The 16,298-nt window shown below is 43.8% G+C and overlaps 1 protein-coding gene and 1 long non-coding RNA gene across 9 annotated transcripts in view; one reads left to right on the forward strand and one right to left on the reverse strand.

The window, feature by feature from the left end:
• LOC111245950 (protein c-ets-1-A-like) overlaps nt 1-16,298 on the reverse strand; it is a 166,979-nt gene that overhangs the window by 40,956 nt on the left and 109,725 nt on the right. The window contains exon 3 of one of the 8 annotated variants that reach the window (XM_086981801.1): nt 9,770-9,853. The exons of 6 other annotated variants lie outside the window; for them this stretch is intronic. In XM_086981801.1, coding sequence (XP_086837927.1) covers nt 9,770-9,853 — 84 coding nt within the window. Of the gene's footprint in view, nt 1-9,561; nt 9,730-9,769; nt 9,854-16,298 lie in introns of those variants that run through there. One more of the 8 variants, XM_086981805.1, reaches the window with a different exon arrangement.
• On the forward strand, nt 189-14,502 carry LOC147757844 (uncharacterized). Its single transcript, XR_015322397.1, has 3 exons — nt 189-330; nt 5,991-6,215; nt 13,934-14,502. It is a non-coding gene; the product is annotated as an uncharacterized LOC147757844 (long non-coding RNA).

Below are 16,298 nucleotides of genomic sequence, written 5' to 3' on the forward strand. Positions count from 1 at the left end.
GCTCGACCGCTCGCTACGTAAAAGACCTTGAAAATGTTTGATAGTACAAAAAAAACGTGCGAAGATACTATTGCGCTTCGGCTGTGAGAGTAATTGAAAAAGGCATCTATTTGATGATATCGGTACTATGGAAAAAATTTCCTCCTAGAAATCATTGCGTTGGAATTGGTCGAAGAATACAGCCGTACTATACCCGTAGTGGTCTATAGCTTCTTTACTCAGCAAAACATGGTTAAAAAAAGGCAATAGCAGGACGTCTCAGAATACACGCTGATGGCTGGCCTTGACCATCATATCAAGTTCGACTGTGTAGACAACAAAGGGTAAAAGGTAAGAAAAAAAAAAAATAGAAAATGTAGGATGTTAGGAGAGGTACAAGTATTACGATGTTCAATGCAGCGGTATTGCACTGAACATCATTAAGTCAAAGCTTCGGAACGACCTGTAGTACCGGTAGGATAAAATCGGACATAGATTTAACCAAATGTAGCGGACCTTTGGGATTACTTAAGAGTATTATAATTTCAAAATTGGAAACGAACAATGTACAGTGTGCTTTGCAATATAATTAGCTTAACAAGGTATAGACAACGCTGGCACGGGATGCTTAGTTCAGTGTCTGCAGGCTGACCGATTTAGTAAGTTGGAGTTGATTTCGTCTGCTTTGTTTACCCTCTCTCTTGTAATATATATATATATATATATATGATATGCATTGGCAGTTGGCTCTGGACAGTATAGAATGAGGTGTGTCTAGTGATATCAAACGTCTACTCGTATGTAAATGTCAACGTAACTTTTCATTGTCTGAACAAAACCTTTCGTCTCTCCAAAACTTCAACTAGACGACGACGACGGTTCACGCCCTCTCTCATTTCGAGTACTTCTCGTACGTATAATTCGAAATACTGAGTGGCGGGTATCATTTTGTCACCTCAACCTATCGATTCATTTCTGTATTGCGGTAATCGTTGTACATAGGAAATTGTATATGTAGCGTAATAAAAATCGACGTAAAAGTAACAACACGTGCGCGACGTCAACTCTTATGAAACGTTCGATATTGACGGACCTGAACTTGCTAAATTTCTAGTGGCCAGACCTCCTAAATAGAGAAAGAAGGTCGTAAAGCACTTAAATCTTCGAGAAGTTGTTCTTCAATCTCAAAGCTTTTTCGAAGAACGAGTGTCGTTCTCTTACGAACGCTTGAGTAAAGTGGGAAACAATTTAACTAGCAGATGAGAAATTGCAATCATTTAGACAGAACACCTGGAGGGCTCAGTCCCGTGGGCCCAACAATCAAGCGTCAGCGCCTTCGTCGTGCAGTAGAGACAGACCGATCTCAAGGTTATCAATAGAAAATGGACCCTTACTTCTACCCTATGCCGAACGGAACAACCCTAGAAAATTAACTGGGAATCAGTCAACATTTATGATTGATCTAGCTGAATTGGTGTTTGCTTCCATCACAATACTGTTTTGTGCATTTTGTAGCATGGCATCGCGCTAGTAAGATGAATAAATGGGTTAATTGCCATCTGAAGTTGGCTAAAGCTATTCGCAGACTTCAAAGAGCGCTGTTTTGTGTTGGGTGGTCAATGTACCTTTTTTGTGACATATTCGAAGGTAACTCATGCTTAACTTGTAACTTGTCATTACTTTCTCGCTCCCTTTCTGTATACATATATGTGTGGTTGGCGCACTTACAGACACATAGTGCGAAATGGACAAATGAAGGCTGGATTGGCCGTGTTGTCTAAACTAAAAAGCCGTAAACTCATCGGTGTTGGCCATTTTTCTGTAAGATATTTGCTACATACTTTCTCCTACGGCACCAACCTACATTTAAGCTGCTATTGTTTTGATGCTGTTATCAGAAAGGGGGCTTGGCCATTAACGTTACGGTCTATTATGTAGCATTCAGGTGTCTTTGCAAAAATCGTCGACTGGTTAAAGCAGTGCTCACCAATCGCGGAGCCCTTTTTTTCTGCTTGTTCCTTTGGTTCTGATGTTACTGCTGTGTTTCGGTCACTACAGATGATTCTGGGCATGATCCTAGATGGGGTGAGAATGTTCTTCTACTTATAAATGACCGTGACGAAATTCTACTTCATGGCAATAACAACACTGATGATAAAAAATTCTCGCTCTGATAAACGTCCCTGCAGAACTATCCGTTTGAGCTTGATTAAGATCTCAAGCATCAAGCCACTGCAGTAACCTGAAGATCTCCTTTTCGTTCGGTAATTGTATATATGGGTGTTTATGCAAATGCGTTTAGATGTGGTTTCATACAATAACGTCATATCCCACAGTTAATAGGATTATAGATAATTTTCAGTGGAAAGAAGCCTAAATAACATCGAACGTTTCGTTCTCCCCCCTTCTACAATTTCGACCTTTTCCCCTGGTAAGCGTCGCGTACGGCCATTTTTCTTTGTTTCGAAAATCGTCGCTCTATTTAAGTTGTATTAAGTTTTCCATTGATTTCACCGTCAGACGAATAACGGTTTTGTGTTTTTTTTTTTTTTTTACAACCTCATTAACGATAGATCTACATCTTATGACTGTCATTTGTACTGCTATTATTATCCTATACCATTCGACTCTTCACGCAGGCTAGCGGTCAACTATCTTGCCTGCTTAGCATCGCTGTCATGTTTTGCCTATAGAACTTTATGGGGATTAGAATTTCTATGGTTAAGTGTTCGAGAGAGACCGAACACGATTGATTCAGGTTTATGTATATTAACCCGATAAAAGGAAAAACAATAAGCTTGAGACTAGATAATCGCAATTAACACGACAAGTATTCTTACGACCATAATATCTGCATGCTCTGTCTGCGCCCGGGTTGAAGGTCCAAGCTCATCGGCCAATTGAACGGTCGCTTCCATAGTGGACACTGCCGGTGCTGTTTTATAGTCTTGAGTTCCTTGCGTCTCCATATATGAGATAGAAACAAATAGACAATAGCTGGTGTGGAACGAGTTGATTGTGTGCTTATTTGCGTTTTCAAGCAAACTTTTACTGTTTTCCGCTCGCTTCTCCTCTCCTTCCACATACTACTCCTACTGTTAACAGTGTATATATATATATATAAAACCCAAAAAATCTTGGGTAGCGACCACTCTGATAAAATCAGATCGAGTCATTAGTAAACCATGCAACGGAGCACGCAATAAAATCGTTAGTTCCGAAATGAAAATCAAAAACAATGAGAAACAATTCAAATTTATTCATATATATATATATATATATATATATATATATATATATATATATATATATGGCATATAATAATGTATTTATAATCAAACTGCGATGAGGACGGTGGTGACGGTCGAACATGGACGGATTCCAGAAACAGCCCAACGCTCCATACCCGCCATTGGGTCGCCTTGCCAAAGACGAGATGGCAAAAACTAAATGGCTACCAATACCATATACTACCCAGAAGTATTTTTGAAGCTCAGCCGCTAGAGGAGGTCGAACAAGTCTAAATGTTGCGGTTTATTGTTCATTCGAGTGGAGTTTCTTGTCTCAGTCGAACCGCCGTTGCCCCCCGCTCCCTCCCCTCTATCTATCTGTCCGTTGATCGAATCCCAACCGAAGCGGAAGTAAAAAAAAACGTCTCCTGATATCTGTGCTGTGTACGTTTTTTTTTCTTTTTTTTTTTCATTGCTAAAACAGGTTTGAGAAGGGAGTTACCAGCCTAATAGGCGTTGAAGTAACATTCGGAAGCGATAAAATGGCATGATCAATTTAACCATACTGGAAGAAGATAACGTCTGAAAGGATATTGTCGAATATAGGAATACAACTCACATGTTTCCCTACGTAGTTCCGCTATATAAAAATAATTAGATGAAAGGGCCTTTAGTTTAGAATAAAATAGAAACCTCTTCAGACAGACCGGCTTGACCGAGCCACACGGTACATACTTTGACATTTAGGATCTTCTAAGGCAGCTGCGTCCAGAATCCTAATATCACTTGATTATTAAAAACAATTAGAGGTGCATAGGGGTCTCGCCGAACGCAAGCACTACTAACCAAACTATTTTATATTGATATGAAATAATGATTCAGTCATACGATCGTACCGGTATTTCACTGATAAAGTCATTTAAAGATTTGCCCCCTATCAAACAGTAAAATACAAGTCATGCCGAAGACAGCTACCCGCCAAATCAATTAATCATATACATAATATGATTTTCTATTTGACTCGTTTTCATCAATGTACTTATGCAGGAAGGATTATTAAACCTAGGGCTATTTCTAGGGGGCCAACCTCAACGATCGTTTCAATCGAAAATTTATTCGTTTTCGCTAAAGCATAGAATCGAACATAGATCTCGTTTTCTATACGTTCAATTAATGAATTTTGAATTAGCTATTCTCGATAACATATTCGCTATAGGTGATTGACTCAATTGATAACCCCTTAAAGTTCCCCACTGACGCATTGGTTAGGGTATCACCTGATACCAATCTACGGGCTTTGTCCTGTTTGGAAAAGTGCCATTAAATCGTATTACGACCACCACGAAGCTTTATCATAGCACTTCCGAGCGTTCGCGAGTACGCGATGCTGGCCGCTATTACGGCCGTCAGCGCAAATTAATACGATTTAAAACCGTTCCCCTTAGCCCCCTTAGCAGCAAAAAGCCTCCTGGATCCTCTCCCCCCCCCCACGACAAGACTGAGAATGGGATGAACATAAACGTAATCGAGTATATGAATAGTCATTGTAAAAAAGCCCAAATACTATCTTTGCGTTGTCGACACGACACTAACTGCTGCAGTAGTCTAGCTAACCCAATAATCTCTTACACTGAACGCTTCTGCCGCTATTTCTACAACTTGAAATATTGATATGGCCATTTAGATTCTTCAGTTTGCTCCGCTGAAGCCAGTCTGTGTTGTTTCTCCCCTCGTTAGATCTGTTTGATAGACTATAGTGATGATATCAGTGATTCTATATGCCTTCCGTTCATTGCTGCTCTGACCGTTGTAGAGGGCAACGGTTATTGCAGTTGCTAATGCAAGAAGGGCAGCAGCGGTGCCGGCGACTACGGGTCTGCTGTGAGTAATCCGCTGACTGCCAACATCATCTCTGTTCCTTTCGCCGCTCGAGGGCAAGTACCCGGCTGACTTGACCACGACTTTGTCCCTAACAGCGGCCCACGGCTACGACGAGAATCGTTCAGTAACGAGACCGACGACGCGTACGGGTGGATCGTCGAGGTGTTTTCAGTGTCAGAGTTTTCGCTAGCCAGATACTCAAATCGCAGTGGACGAACGGGCCATTACACTATCGCGTTCTCTTGTCAACCGTGTTAAACCTAGTGGCATTAGGTCAAGGCTGGCTTAGGTTGGATACCGGGCGTAGACACATTCCATGTCGTGCTGGTCGTTTGAAAGAGTAACGCTTAGCTAGGACAACTGAAACGGACGTCGAACGCTAAACGTCTATTTTAATATTATCATTCTTTCTTGGCAGCTAATTTGGCGTTGGGCTGAATCGAGATGTTAGTGATTATATTTTTCTTTTGTCAACGTCGGAGGCGTGTGGTTTTTTCACTGTTTTCAGCTTCAGCTTGTCATTTAGGTACCTGTTCCTTTGCTCGGAAGCTGATTAGGACAACAATAATAGCACCGTAAGGTAAATCAGTTCGATGTCGACCTTAAGGGATAACACGATGAGTTGGTGCTATTTTGTAGTGTTATACTGGAGCATCCGTGTGTGGACCGCCATATGAAAACGGGATGAATCCTAAAGCTGTTCTTTGTTCTTGGTAGCAAGACGGGTAGTAATGTATGTCTTGAGTTTTACGTCCGGCACCGTCGTTAAACATTCTATCAGAATCCGAATTAGAATATAGACAAACATTTAGTTTAGGTCATAAGAGCATTCTTTGTTTACTTCGAAAAAATAAAAATCTAATATTTTAATTGTATGGGATGTTTACCGCTTAATTCTAGGTAAACCATGACACTCGCTTCTGGTAGAGCTGGGCATCTATATATAGCCTTAATTCGTTTTAAGTACCCCTTTCAAGATCATCTTTTTGGGGTGGTATATTCCATCTGATATCCGGGATCAAAATTCACTCCACAAAGTAGATCCTTAAGCTGATCCTCTTACCGGCTTTGTATCCTGGATCGGTTACCTGGTCTACGATGGACCTGGCGCAAATACACTTTCAGGTAAGCATGTCAAGTTTCAGCATATCTATGCTACCAGAAAAAACCTGACCTAGCCTCATAAACAACTAGTGGCCAACAGCTTAAGGCCCTGCTACTCTGCATATTTAAAGGCAGATTTGTGACTGCGGCTTACACTATAGATTAATGTATTATGAGACAGGCGTCCGAGCGATGACCAAAACTTGTATCATAGCAACATCACCTTGACCTTCGAAACAGCAAATTATGCTAGTGATAATGACAGTACATGCCGCTAAATCTGCCGTGCTTAGTAGCGTTAGTCGTTGAAGGTGTGCTTCGATCCCTTACCCGGGCGACCCTTACCTTATCCCCACGCGATATCCATATCTAGCTAGCAAAAACTACCATGCCATGATTGGCTAGCGGTAAGGGTGATCAACACAGATGAGGGCTATTGTAAGTGTTCACGCTGATTTTTCAGAGAATGCGCCGGAAATTCATACAGAAACAACTCTGTCAACAACAATAGCCGCAGCAACCATAATAACAGTAACAACAACAACGATAGCAAGAGCTTCAGAACCTGTCGTGGTAGTGCCATCGCAATAGATATCAACTGGCACTGGCTGTCTACCTAACACAGAGACGCCGCATCGCTAACACAGCCATTGCCGTAGCTGCGCGTCGCAGGCGCGATGTCCTTCTGTGACGCCACAAATAGCCAGCAGTCGGTCCTAACGGGGGGAGGTGGGTCTTAGTTAATCTGAACGTTGTTGTTGTTGTTGTTGTTGTTGTTCATATGGAACATCGAGACAACACAAACAAACTGACAGATAAATAGGAAAAGGGAATTAGAATGTTGAGGAAAGAGGACGCTGGATACGGCTTAATAAATTTTGCTAGCACATGACGCGCTATAGTTAAATCAGCAGAACAGAAAAGCTAAAAAATCAATCATGGATGGGGGAAGAAAGCGAGCGAAATTCAAAATGGGACTTGGCTAAAGTCTACTGGACTGAACATTGGACGATTCGAGTAAACTCGATGATGTATAATATTGCTGATAGCCAGCCGGATGTAACTGAACCAGGGGTACCTATTTCAATTGGTGGTTCTATCACTACGACAAAACCTCTTTGTCAAACGAGTACATTCTTCTAGCTATTATATAGTGTTCGCCTGCTATTATTGCTGATCATGTCCAACTGAAAAAGAACCTTTTTTGTTTTCACCGACGTGCAGAAATAACTCCTGAGAAATGTTGTTTCTCTGAATCAAAATCGATTTAATTGGTATAATTAAAAGAGCGCTTTCCTTATACTTCTATATATGCGAATATTAGTTGAAAATTTAAAAATTTAATACATTTTTTCATGATAAAAGCGAAGGCTATCCTTTAATTTTCAACAGATTGTCTCTTCGCTGCTGAATCAAGTACTCTCTCCTTAGCCACCGCATATTTCGTTTGAACCGAAATGCTATCTAAGGCACTGCTTCGTTTAATATTCCGCCAGACGTCTGTTTACCAACGATCCACGTTCGCACACGGCCCTTTATGTAAACCTATACATCTTTATGTGTCCTACATGCCCTGTGTGTATGTCTCCGTGTTTGTTATTGCTGTACGTGTGTGTAAGTGTGTCTGTAGTGTTTACCATCCGCATCTTTACACCTCAGCCCAATCGCGAAATACACCTCATTTCATCTCATGAATTCATGAGTCACTAACCCAGCTGGCGCTCGCGACATTGCCGTAATTCATAGCCTACAGTAGCCGTAGGTGCAAGAGCTTCTACCTTCGTAAGGTTGATATATAGCGCCCGTCGACGTGCGTCCGCTCTCTCACTTGACCGGTCACCTCTCTCCAGAGCGACTGGGATTACTAGTACTACGTTATGTCTACGGCCATTCAGAATGATACATTCATGCTCGTATGAAGCGCCTTCCAATGCCAGCTACGACATCGCATCGAATCGCGTTGCGTAACGTCAAGCATATAACATGGCGCCAGTCAGCGACAAGCATTCAGCCATTGAACAAGTAGCCAGCTGACCATGTTGCGTGCGACGCGATGACTGGGGCAGTTCAAGCAGACTTCGCCGACGAGCGTAAGAAGATGTGCCATTTGTCTGGGCATCGTTTCACAGTCATCATCAACTATCAAGTATGAACGGCGAATTCCGCTATTGAAACGAACGTGCAGAACTTCTAAGTTCTAGCGCGTCGCCGTTACCGTACCATGTACATATTTTCGTACACCGTAGGTGTTCATCATAGTAGAGGGCTATTCGTTACCCAATTCGGCTGCTTGTATTGGCTGGACTCTAGTGTTACGCTAGCATAGTGGGACACATAGGAGCGTGTGGGTTTGCCCCACAGCCCTGCAATAGACTGGTGGATAAACACACATCGGGGTTTGCATTAAGCTGCTCCACGCATCTTCTGGATAACTTTACCGAAAAAACTTTGCCATGCAGCACGAACTCTATGAATACTACCCTTCAGAAATGAATGTATTTGAGCGAACTCTCATGGTAAAACTAAGCCGACACATAGATTATGATCATTTGATATTCCCCCCGCCGCCCGCCTCTTTCGATCATCTGCCGTTTTCCGTTGCCCATCGTCATTTCTTCAGTAGTCTATGGTGCTACGATACCTATGCGATTCGTGGTACACACCGGCTACGACTAGCATAGTATGTACGAAACGGTGCGACGCTTTACGGGAACGTCGACGGCGAGATCGACCGCTTCGACGTTGAGGTGATCGAAGACCATGAGCAATGGTGGCTACATAGGAACACTGGCTTTATTTCGAACGCTATTAGCACCGTTGAGTTTTCCAGCAGTACACTCTCCAACCTTTACAACGCATACTGCTATTGTAGCTGCCATATGTCGGAATGAAACGATTCGCGAACAAACAGACAAGTAAGTACCTAAATAATAGCATTAACAAGCGGAGAGAAAGTAATGACAATGACGACAATACCGATTGTCTCAGTATGTGGTTGGGTGCGTGTCTTATATGACATTATTGTAACCCTGTTGTTGCGTGTTTGGGTCACACTAAACGTGACCATCGCAGGTCACGGGAGAGAGGACACGCTGATTGTAGCGGCAGTGGCCGTAGGCGTTGTTGTAGTTTTTTTTTCTGTCGTAGTTTAAATCGGAGTGAGCTGCTACTAGGATAAAAGAGCTCAGGTTCATGGAAGGGTACATGGAATGAGAGTATTATATGGAAAAGATATGTAGTAGTTACGGTCGCGATAAGTATTAGGTGCTTAAAAGAGGGTAGCCCAGGGGAGATGTATTGTGGTAGATGTGGAACAGGGCTACGAATCAGTGGCATGGCATCAGCCCGGGACGTCCACAATACTCACTACATATTGTATACAACGATGGAAGTCACAGTGAGAGTTGTGAAGTAGTGGCGTAAACGAAGAACGGTGTCAGAAGCTGTGAAGAACGTTGCCGCCACCGCCCTCCTACCCTACACCAGCGCGTCTATAGTAAACGTGCTCGTCTATGGACTTTGGTGATGTGAGCGAAAACCGTTCCTACTAGCACGGCGACGAAGAGTACAAGTACCATGATGACGACGATGCCGTTGTGCTGGCGGCGGTTGACGCTCCGACCGCTGTTGATTGCTGCTACTTCTCGTGCTACGCCGTGCTACGGTGCTCCGATAAGGCAGCAAAGAAGAACCAAAACAAGACGTACCAGCGTTAACCGGATGTTGACGAAGTCGCTCAGCAGAAGCCACTGCTTTTACTATTGATGGTGCAGAGACGATGGCTGGCTGGCTGGGTGGTACCACTGCAGCGGTTCGAACTCTCGCGCCTGTTACGTTGCGACGAGACAGTTTACTTAACTAAGGCCATCAACCAGGCAGGCAGCCATCGGCCAAGAGGAGGCCGCAGGCACAGGTAGAAACAACAAGCAAGCGAAGGGACACACAGAGATGGCCAAACGGAGTCAGTCGACTGAAGCGGATGGCGCCGGAAGTTGTGAATTAAGCGGGGGAGGGAAGTCGATGGCGTCAGTGGCATCAGCTGCTCGTGTTGCTGCTGTCGATGTTGTTGTTGCATAGAAGGCGCACGCGGGTTAGCTCGGGACAAAGGATAAAGGGACAGAGTGGGAGAAGCCTGAGTCAGACGTGCAGAAGAGTAGAGAAGCGAAAGGAAATGAAGAGCAAGAAAAATGGAAGAAGTCGAAGCTGCTAGAAGCTGGTACGGGACTTGAAAACGAAAGGCGAGAGCGGGTGATAAATATACGGTTTTAAAGAAAAGGTGAGGACGTTGGGCCAAGATTCGCATGGCAATTCCAAACGGGACGACATGTCGAGAAGCACGTAAAGTAAACATGAGGGGAAGTGGGGTTGAAGGAGGAATTGTGAGATCTGAGAAAAGTACCATCGTATCAGCTCGTCTTATCTAGCTCTCACTCTAGCTTTTCGTATGAAACGATTGATGTTTTTTTCTTTCTTCTAGTTGGTGATGCACCCTTCAGTGAAGTTCATGAGGTTGAAGCTGTCGCGTGCGACGAAATAACACTGTTACACAGGTGGTGTGTTATCTTCGAAAAGATGTCGTCAGATTCTGGTCCTCCTGCCAAATCTTCTTGACAAAGAAACTCCGTGTAGAGATACCGTTTGTGGTAGTAAAACTATTCATGTATAGTTGGTATAAATGCTTTAAGCTTGATTTCAACCTGCAGCCTTTTCATGAAATGATTCAGGGTAATCATAATACTTACATGCCGTAGATTGCAGTGCAAGGTAGGCGTCTACGGCAGATGCGTTCTATAACGTAAGGGTTTATAATTGAGAAGAGGTCTTTCTAAGGACGTCACTAGAATCTTTAAACGGAATATCTCGGATAATTTTCGATTTTGATGGTTATTGTTCTCACATGCACCAAATATAATTGAGAGCTATACCAACGTATATTAACGTTAAGACCTCTAATTGAAGAACACAACAAATCGTCCTACCCTACGGCAGACGCTTAGAGCTTCTTATCGTGCCGACAAGTCAATGTTCACACAGGTATACAGCTCGTACAGCGGATGTACGTTGATTTTAAATGAGCCTCTCAATCTCGATGATCGTTCGGTTCCCATGCATTTCGCAGCAGCGAGGACATTTTGTCTGGGACGCACCTTGTATGCGTTTATTTATACGTCTTTTCTTTCATTCATCAGCCTCTGTTCATCACCAGCCGCATCAACAGAATAACTGGTCCTCTTATTTCTTCAGATAGAACTCATTAAAACCATCATCGTTGTTTTCTTTCTAAATAGCAGTAAAGTAGCGTTTTCGCCACCAGGAGCGGCAATAGCTACCGTCGTAGTTGTATTAGCAGCAATATCAAAAGCGTCGTTTGCGCCAGTGTGTTCTGACTAGCGACTGCCAGCCAATAAGACCCTATCAGGCCTCCAGTTGAAGCTTCTTCTCTCCTATATCCAGCGTAAGTCCTGTGCAGTTGCAGGCAGGGTGACGGACTCAGTCTCCTTTGGTGCCGCAGCCACTGCTAAATCTAAAGTAGCAAAGGCCTTACAAGTGCCGACGTGTTTTCTGTGAGTGGCCGACAACGTCCTTCGGCTGTTGGCTGCTTGAGCGTACGTTGTCATTAACTTCAGCTTGTATATCTCCTTTATGCTTTTATCGATGACGGCAATGGGGGTACTGCGTATCGCTACGTCTGTTGCTGCCGTTTCTGTTCACGCGATGGTTGTTTTTCTTCTTGATGATGAAGTCAATAATCGCCATGTATTCAGTAATCATCTGAATGAAGAACACCAGCCACGACTAGCAACTGAAGGTACCGACGTCACAGCCACCCAGGGGTGATGTAGGGGGCTGTTAGCCTCCCCACTACTACAGCAGCCATCCAAGAGGTGCTCCAGCGCCCTTAAAGAGCAGAGGTCAATGAAAGCGGTGTTGGAACAATAAGCCAAGGCAGAGAAATGGGGTGTCGAACTACCCCGGTACTATTGAAGTCCAGTTCCCAAGATCAAAAAATTTTGTCTGCATAACTCCCGAATGGTGTCGGGGACGAAGCAGCCGCATGACCCGCTGTTTTACGTGCTATAATTAAGTGTTATGAGTATTCGGCCAAATGTTGGCTACCGTTTTCGTTCGTTGGAAATATCAAACGTGAAACCCAGGTTAGGTTAGGCTGGGCCAGATAAAATGACAGCACACCTGCTCACTACCAGGTATAACGTGATTGGCGTTGTGGCTTAGTTAGCCACAACGGTGAAGGCTACGAAGGAAATCATCGAGAGTCTTGAAAAAATAGTAAGTACTTCATTCATGACTACGCCGTGTATGTGTATAATGACATTCGGTTGAAAAGACAGCGGTACCGACAAGGACTAGAGGTCTAGCTTTGGGGCTTGCTGAAAGGGCGACGGACTTTGTCGGTATGGGCGATGCAACGATTGATTGAAGGGAGGCCAGTCAATCACCCTAGCCTCAGTCATTACAGGACGCGCTATCTTAAGGCGCTTCAATGAAATACCAGCCAATCTTGGACTGAGACGACTGCCACTACCACAGCTATTACGGCGGCCTTTTCAGGCCCTGTCTGTTGTAACTAGTCAAAGCAACTTGACGGCAGTTGCAGGTGAAGAACTGTTGAGGGATCATGTTGGTTGAAGGCAGCGTTGAAAAGACAAAGGTTATAGGGCAAGAAACTAGACTGAGTGAGTCCCAAGGCCCGACTAACTATGAGCCTCAGCCTGAGCGTGGTTTGCCGGCCGGTGCTCTTTTTTTGTGAAGGCCAACACAAAGCTGTTGCAACACTAATTGATGGAACAATGTGGTATTAGGGTGTCACCAATCGAAAATAAAAAAAAAAACTACGGGACTACTATTTCTTAAATTGTAACAGTCGTTTTGTATGAAGTGTTTAGTCTGATAAAAAGTAGGCCATTTTAAAGGAGTTCCTGAGACAGATCTCGTATTTGGGCAAATGTTACAATAATGCGACGAAATCAATTTTTTTTTCAGCTAGAATGTCCCATTCGGTCCTGCCGACGGCTTTATGCGAAATGCTAGTGTTGTTTATTTGTACTAAAGCTTATCAAACGCAGTGACAGATAGAAGGCCTAGAGAGCCGGTCAACAAAGTCTATCAGTAACTGAAATTTATAACTTTTTGATCATAAAAAAAAAACGAAATCAACTGTTCCTAGCGTAATCTTCTTTCGCGACTGAAATACCAAATCCTAAACGGAAATAGCCTTTATCCATGGCTGTTTCCACTTTTTTGCAATATAGCTTACCTATAATATTTAAGCAATTTCGTATACCATATGCTTTACGACAAGCGGTCAGCATACGTTTCGCATAGCATTACCTTTCTATGGAAATGTTTACTTTGTTTTTGAGCTCAATAGAATACTTAATATAACGAATATACATATATTTAGATCCCACACGAGTGATTGTATCGAAAATTTCCCTTTGTTTCCATGTGGGAAGTATATATATGCTTCACTAAGCTCGAAAACAATTGCCTGCAGACCAAAGGACATTAATGCCCCCTCTGCTACAGACGCATAGCAAAAGGGACCTTCTGCCACTGAATGACTACAACACAATCGCTGCATGTGACACCGGTAACTACGGTGAGCTACAACGGCAGACGTCACTTCAACAATCATAATAATTTCATATAGCGCGTATATCTGAACATGCAGATAGATAACTGCAAAATCTCTGGCTCATTCTTTTTTGGCTGTGTAGCGTAGCTCCGCCTGGACTTCCGGCGTAGCCCCGTCGTGGCCGTATGCTTTTAGCCGGATACCTTCGCCACAGCTGTCGCCGCCGCCGCCTGAGCACCGTGGTCACCGAACCTATATTTGTGACATCAGAAAGAGAGATATCAACAACAGAAACCAGCCAGAAAGGCAGTCGCGTCGGGGGATCTACAACGTCGTGGTTTAGCGTCAACTTGACATCGGAGCACAGAAGAATCGATTTTAAAATAAGAAACTAAACGAAATCAGCGTGACGCACGCACAGACAGGCGAACACGTGCATGTTTACTACGGAGCAGATGGGAGGTAGTCAGGTCGGTCGTTTGGCTGTAGCCGTCGCCGGCGACAATGTTAGCGGGCAACTTAGATGAGGTGTTGCTGATACACGGCACGCTACACGAAGCCCATCTATTTTTAATGAGGAAAAATCGTAGCACGAAATAAAAGAATGGCGGAAAGCACCTCGGAAAGGTATCGACTAAAGTCGAGCCGAAAGAAACAGAGACGCAAACGATGAAGACAATGATGTATGAAATAAATGCACAAGTGTATAATAGTGCGAAAGAAAAAGGAGTTTTGAATTCAGCTTAGGCAGGGCTTTGTCGCGTCTTAGCTTGTATTCTTAGGTTTGTGCACGTTCATCGTGCAGGATAGGCCTTGCTGGTGAACTAATTGCACTCAGATCGGAAACAGTGTCGATGAACAGCTATTGATTACATGCAGCAGATGACCCCACCTAGGATCTGCTATACATTTGTTAAATAGTAGCATCGTATTTTTAATTGCTTTGCTTTACAAATACGCTATGGACCTTTTAGATCAGCTATAACCCTATTCCGCAGGAAGTCTCCTCGATGGACGAAACAAGCATCAAAAATACGTTCCACAGGGGTCGCTATCAAAATCATTGAACATCATTATCAGTTGCATCCTGCTTGTCATCACCACCCCCACCACCATTACCATGATAAATATTTACCATTGTCAGCACGGTGATTTGAGCGAGAAGACGTCACCGTGTCATTTAGCCCCACCTCCGTCGTACCCCGCACCCAATCCAAATGTAAGCAGCAACAGTATCTTTTCTTTCATCATATTTATTTATCATTTCTCTATTTTTTTCTACGCTTTCTTTTCAAGCAGCGTTGTCGCCTCGCCTCACTGCGAACGGCCATCGCCTGTTATGTCTCCAGCCAGCGTCGTCAGAGTCGCTACCTGCTTTTCGTACGATTTCTTTTACAGATCAACCTCACCAGTTTGACGTTATGTGAAGACCGACTACGTGTCTTCTTCTTTATCGCTAGATGCAACGGCGGCGGTAAGGATAATAGCAGTAATCGCGCGTGTAACCGTCTAGCCCGTCCCCATTGTGTTGGCGGTAGCCGGGAGTTGTAGTAACTTCTTCCCATTCACAACAGGGAGGGAAGAGACTTTCATTCATGGTTCAGTAGCGTCTGCTACTGCTGTTGCTGAATTGTTTCTTTTTCGATCGCCAACTATCTCTGCGTATGTCTGCTAACTCCCCATTATCATTCTTCTCTTTCTCCTACGATTGCTATGGCGTCTACTAGTACGACAGCGGCAACTGCGACGACAACAACGACTGGCCGCCGTTGCCACTTCTGTTGCCCCTGCTCCCACTACAACTAGTATCGCTACGACGAAAAAAGAAAAAGAAAAAAAGAGATAATTTAGCGCGCGATCACCAGCCGCGCGGCTAGACTGAACCCTAGACGATGACACACAGAAGACGTAAAGGCTGTGTAATGTCGGCACGAACGAGATAAACGTGCTGGTGCTGCTACCGCTGAGAGGAAATATAGTGCAGCAGATGACGTCGTGGTAGAGCATTGTCAGCTCGACTGAGTGGCCGACGTTTAGTGGCGTTTATCGCACACGTTTAGATAGATATATATATATGTCTAAATCAAGCTGATTCGTTCCAATGCTATTCAGGACCAGCGCCTCGTATAGCAGCGACTACGGTGACGCAACGACGGTTTGGCCGAAAGGCCAAAAAAGTCGACCCTTATTTCGACTGAAATGCTCCCCAACTGTCGCTATCCTAACAGTATGTATTATTTATTTGGTAAAATCAGAAATATTCGTATTAATTTCCCTGGTAAGACGATGCCAAGAACCTTGTGACGACTGCTGTTCATACCATGATGCTGCTTTGAGCAGACTGCGGATGCCAAATGCAAGTTGACCTGCAGCAGAACGCGAGAAGTTCCAGGGTAAAACCCGTTTATTCATCACGTTATCGGTGAATGCGGTCTGTCTGTTACTTGTCCTTTCAAATCGACTGAACGCGAAACTCGACCGCTGGGAGTTGTAACTTGTAAAATAAT

The sequence above is a fragment of the Varroa destructor genome, unplaced genomic scaffold, assembly GCF_002443255.2.
Source record: "Varroa destructor unplaced genomic scaffold, Vdes_3.0 BEIS01000002.1, whole genome shotgun sequence".
Lineage (NCBI taxonomy): Eukaryota > Metazoa > Arthropoda > Arachnida > Mesostigmata > Varroidae > Varroa > Varroa destructor.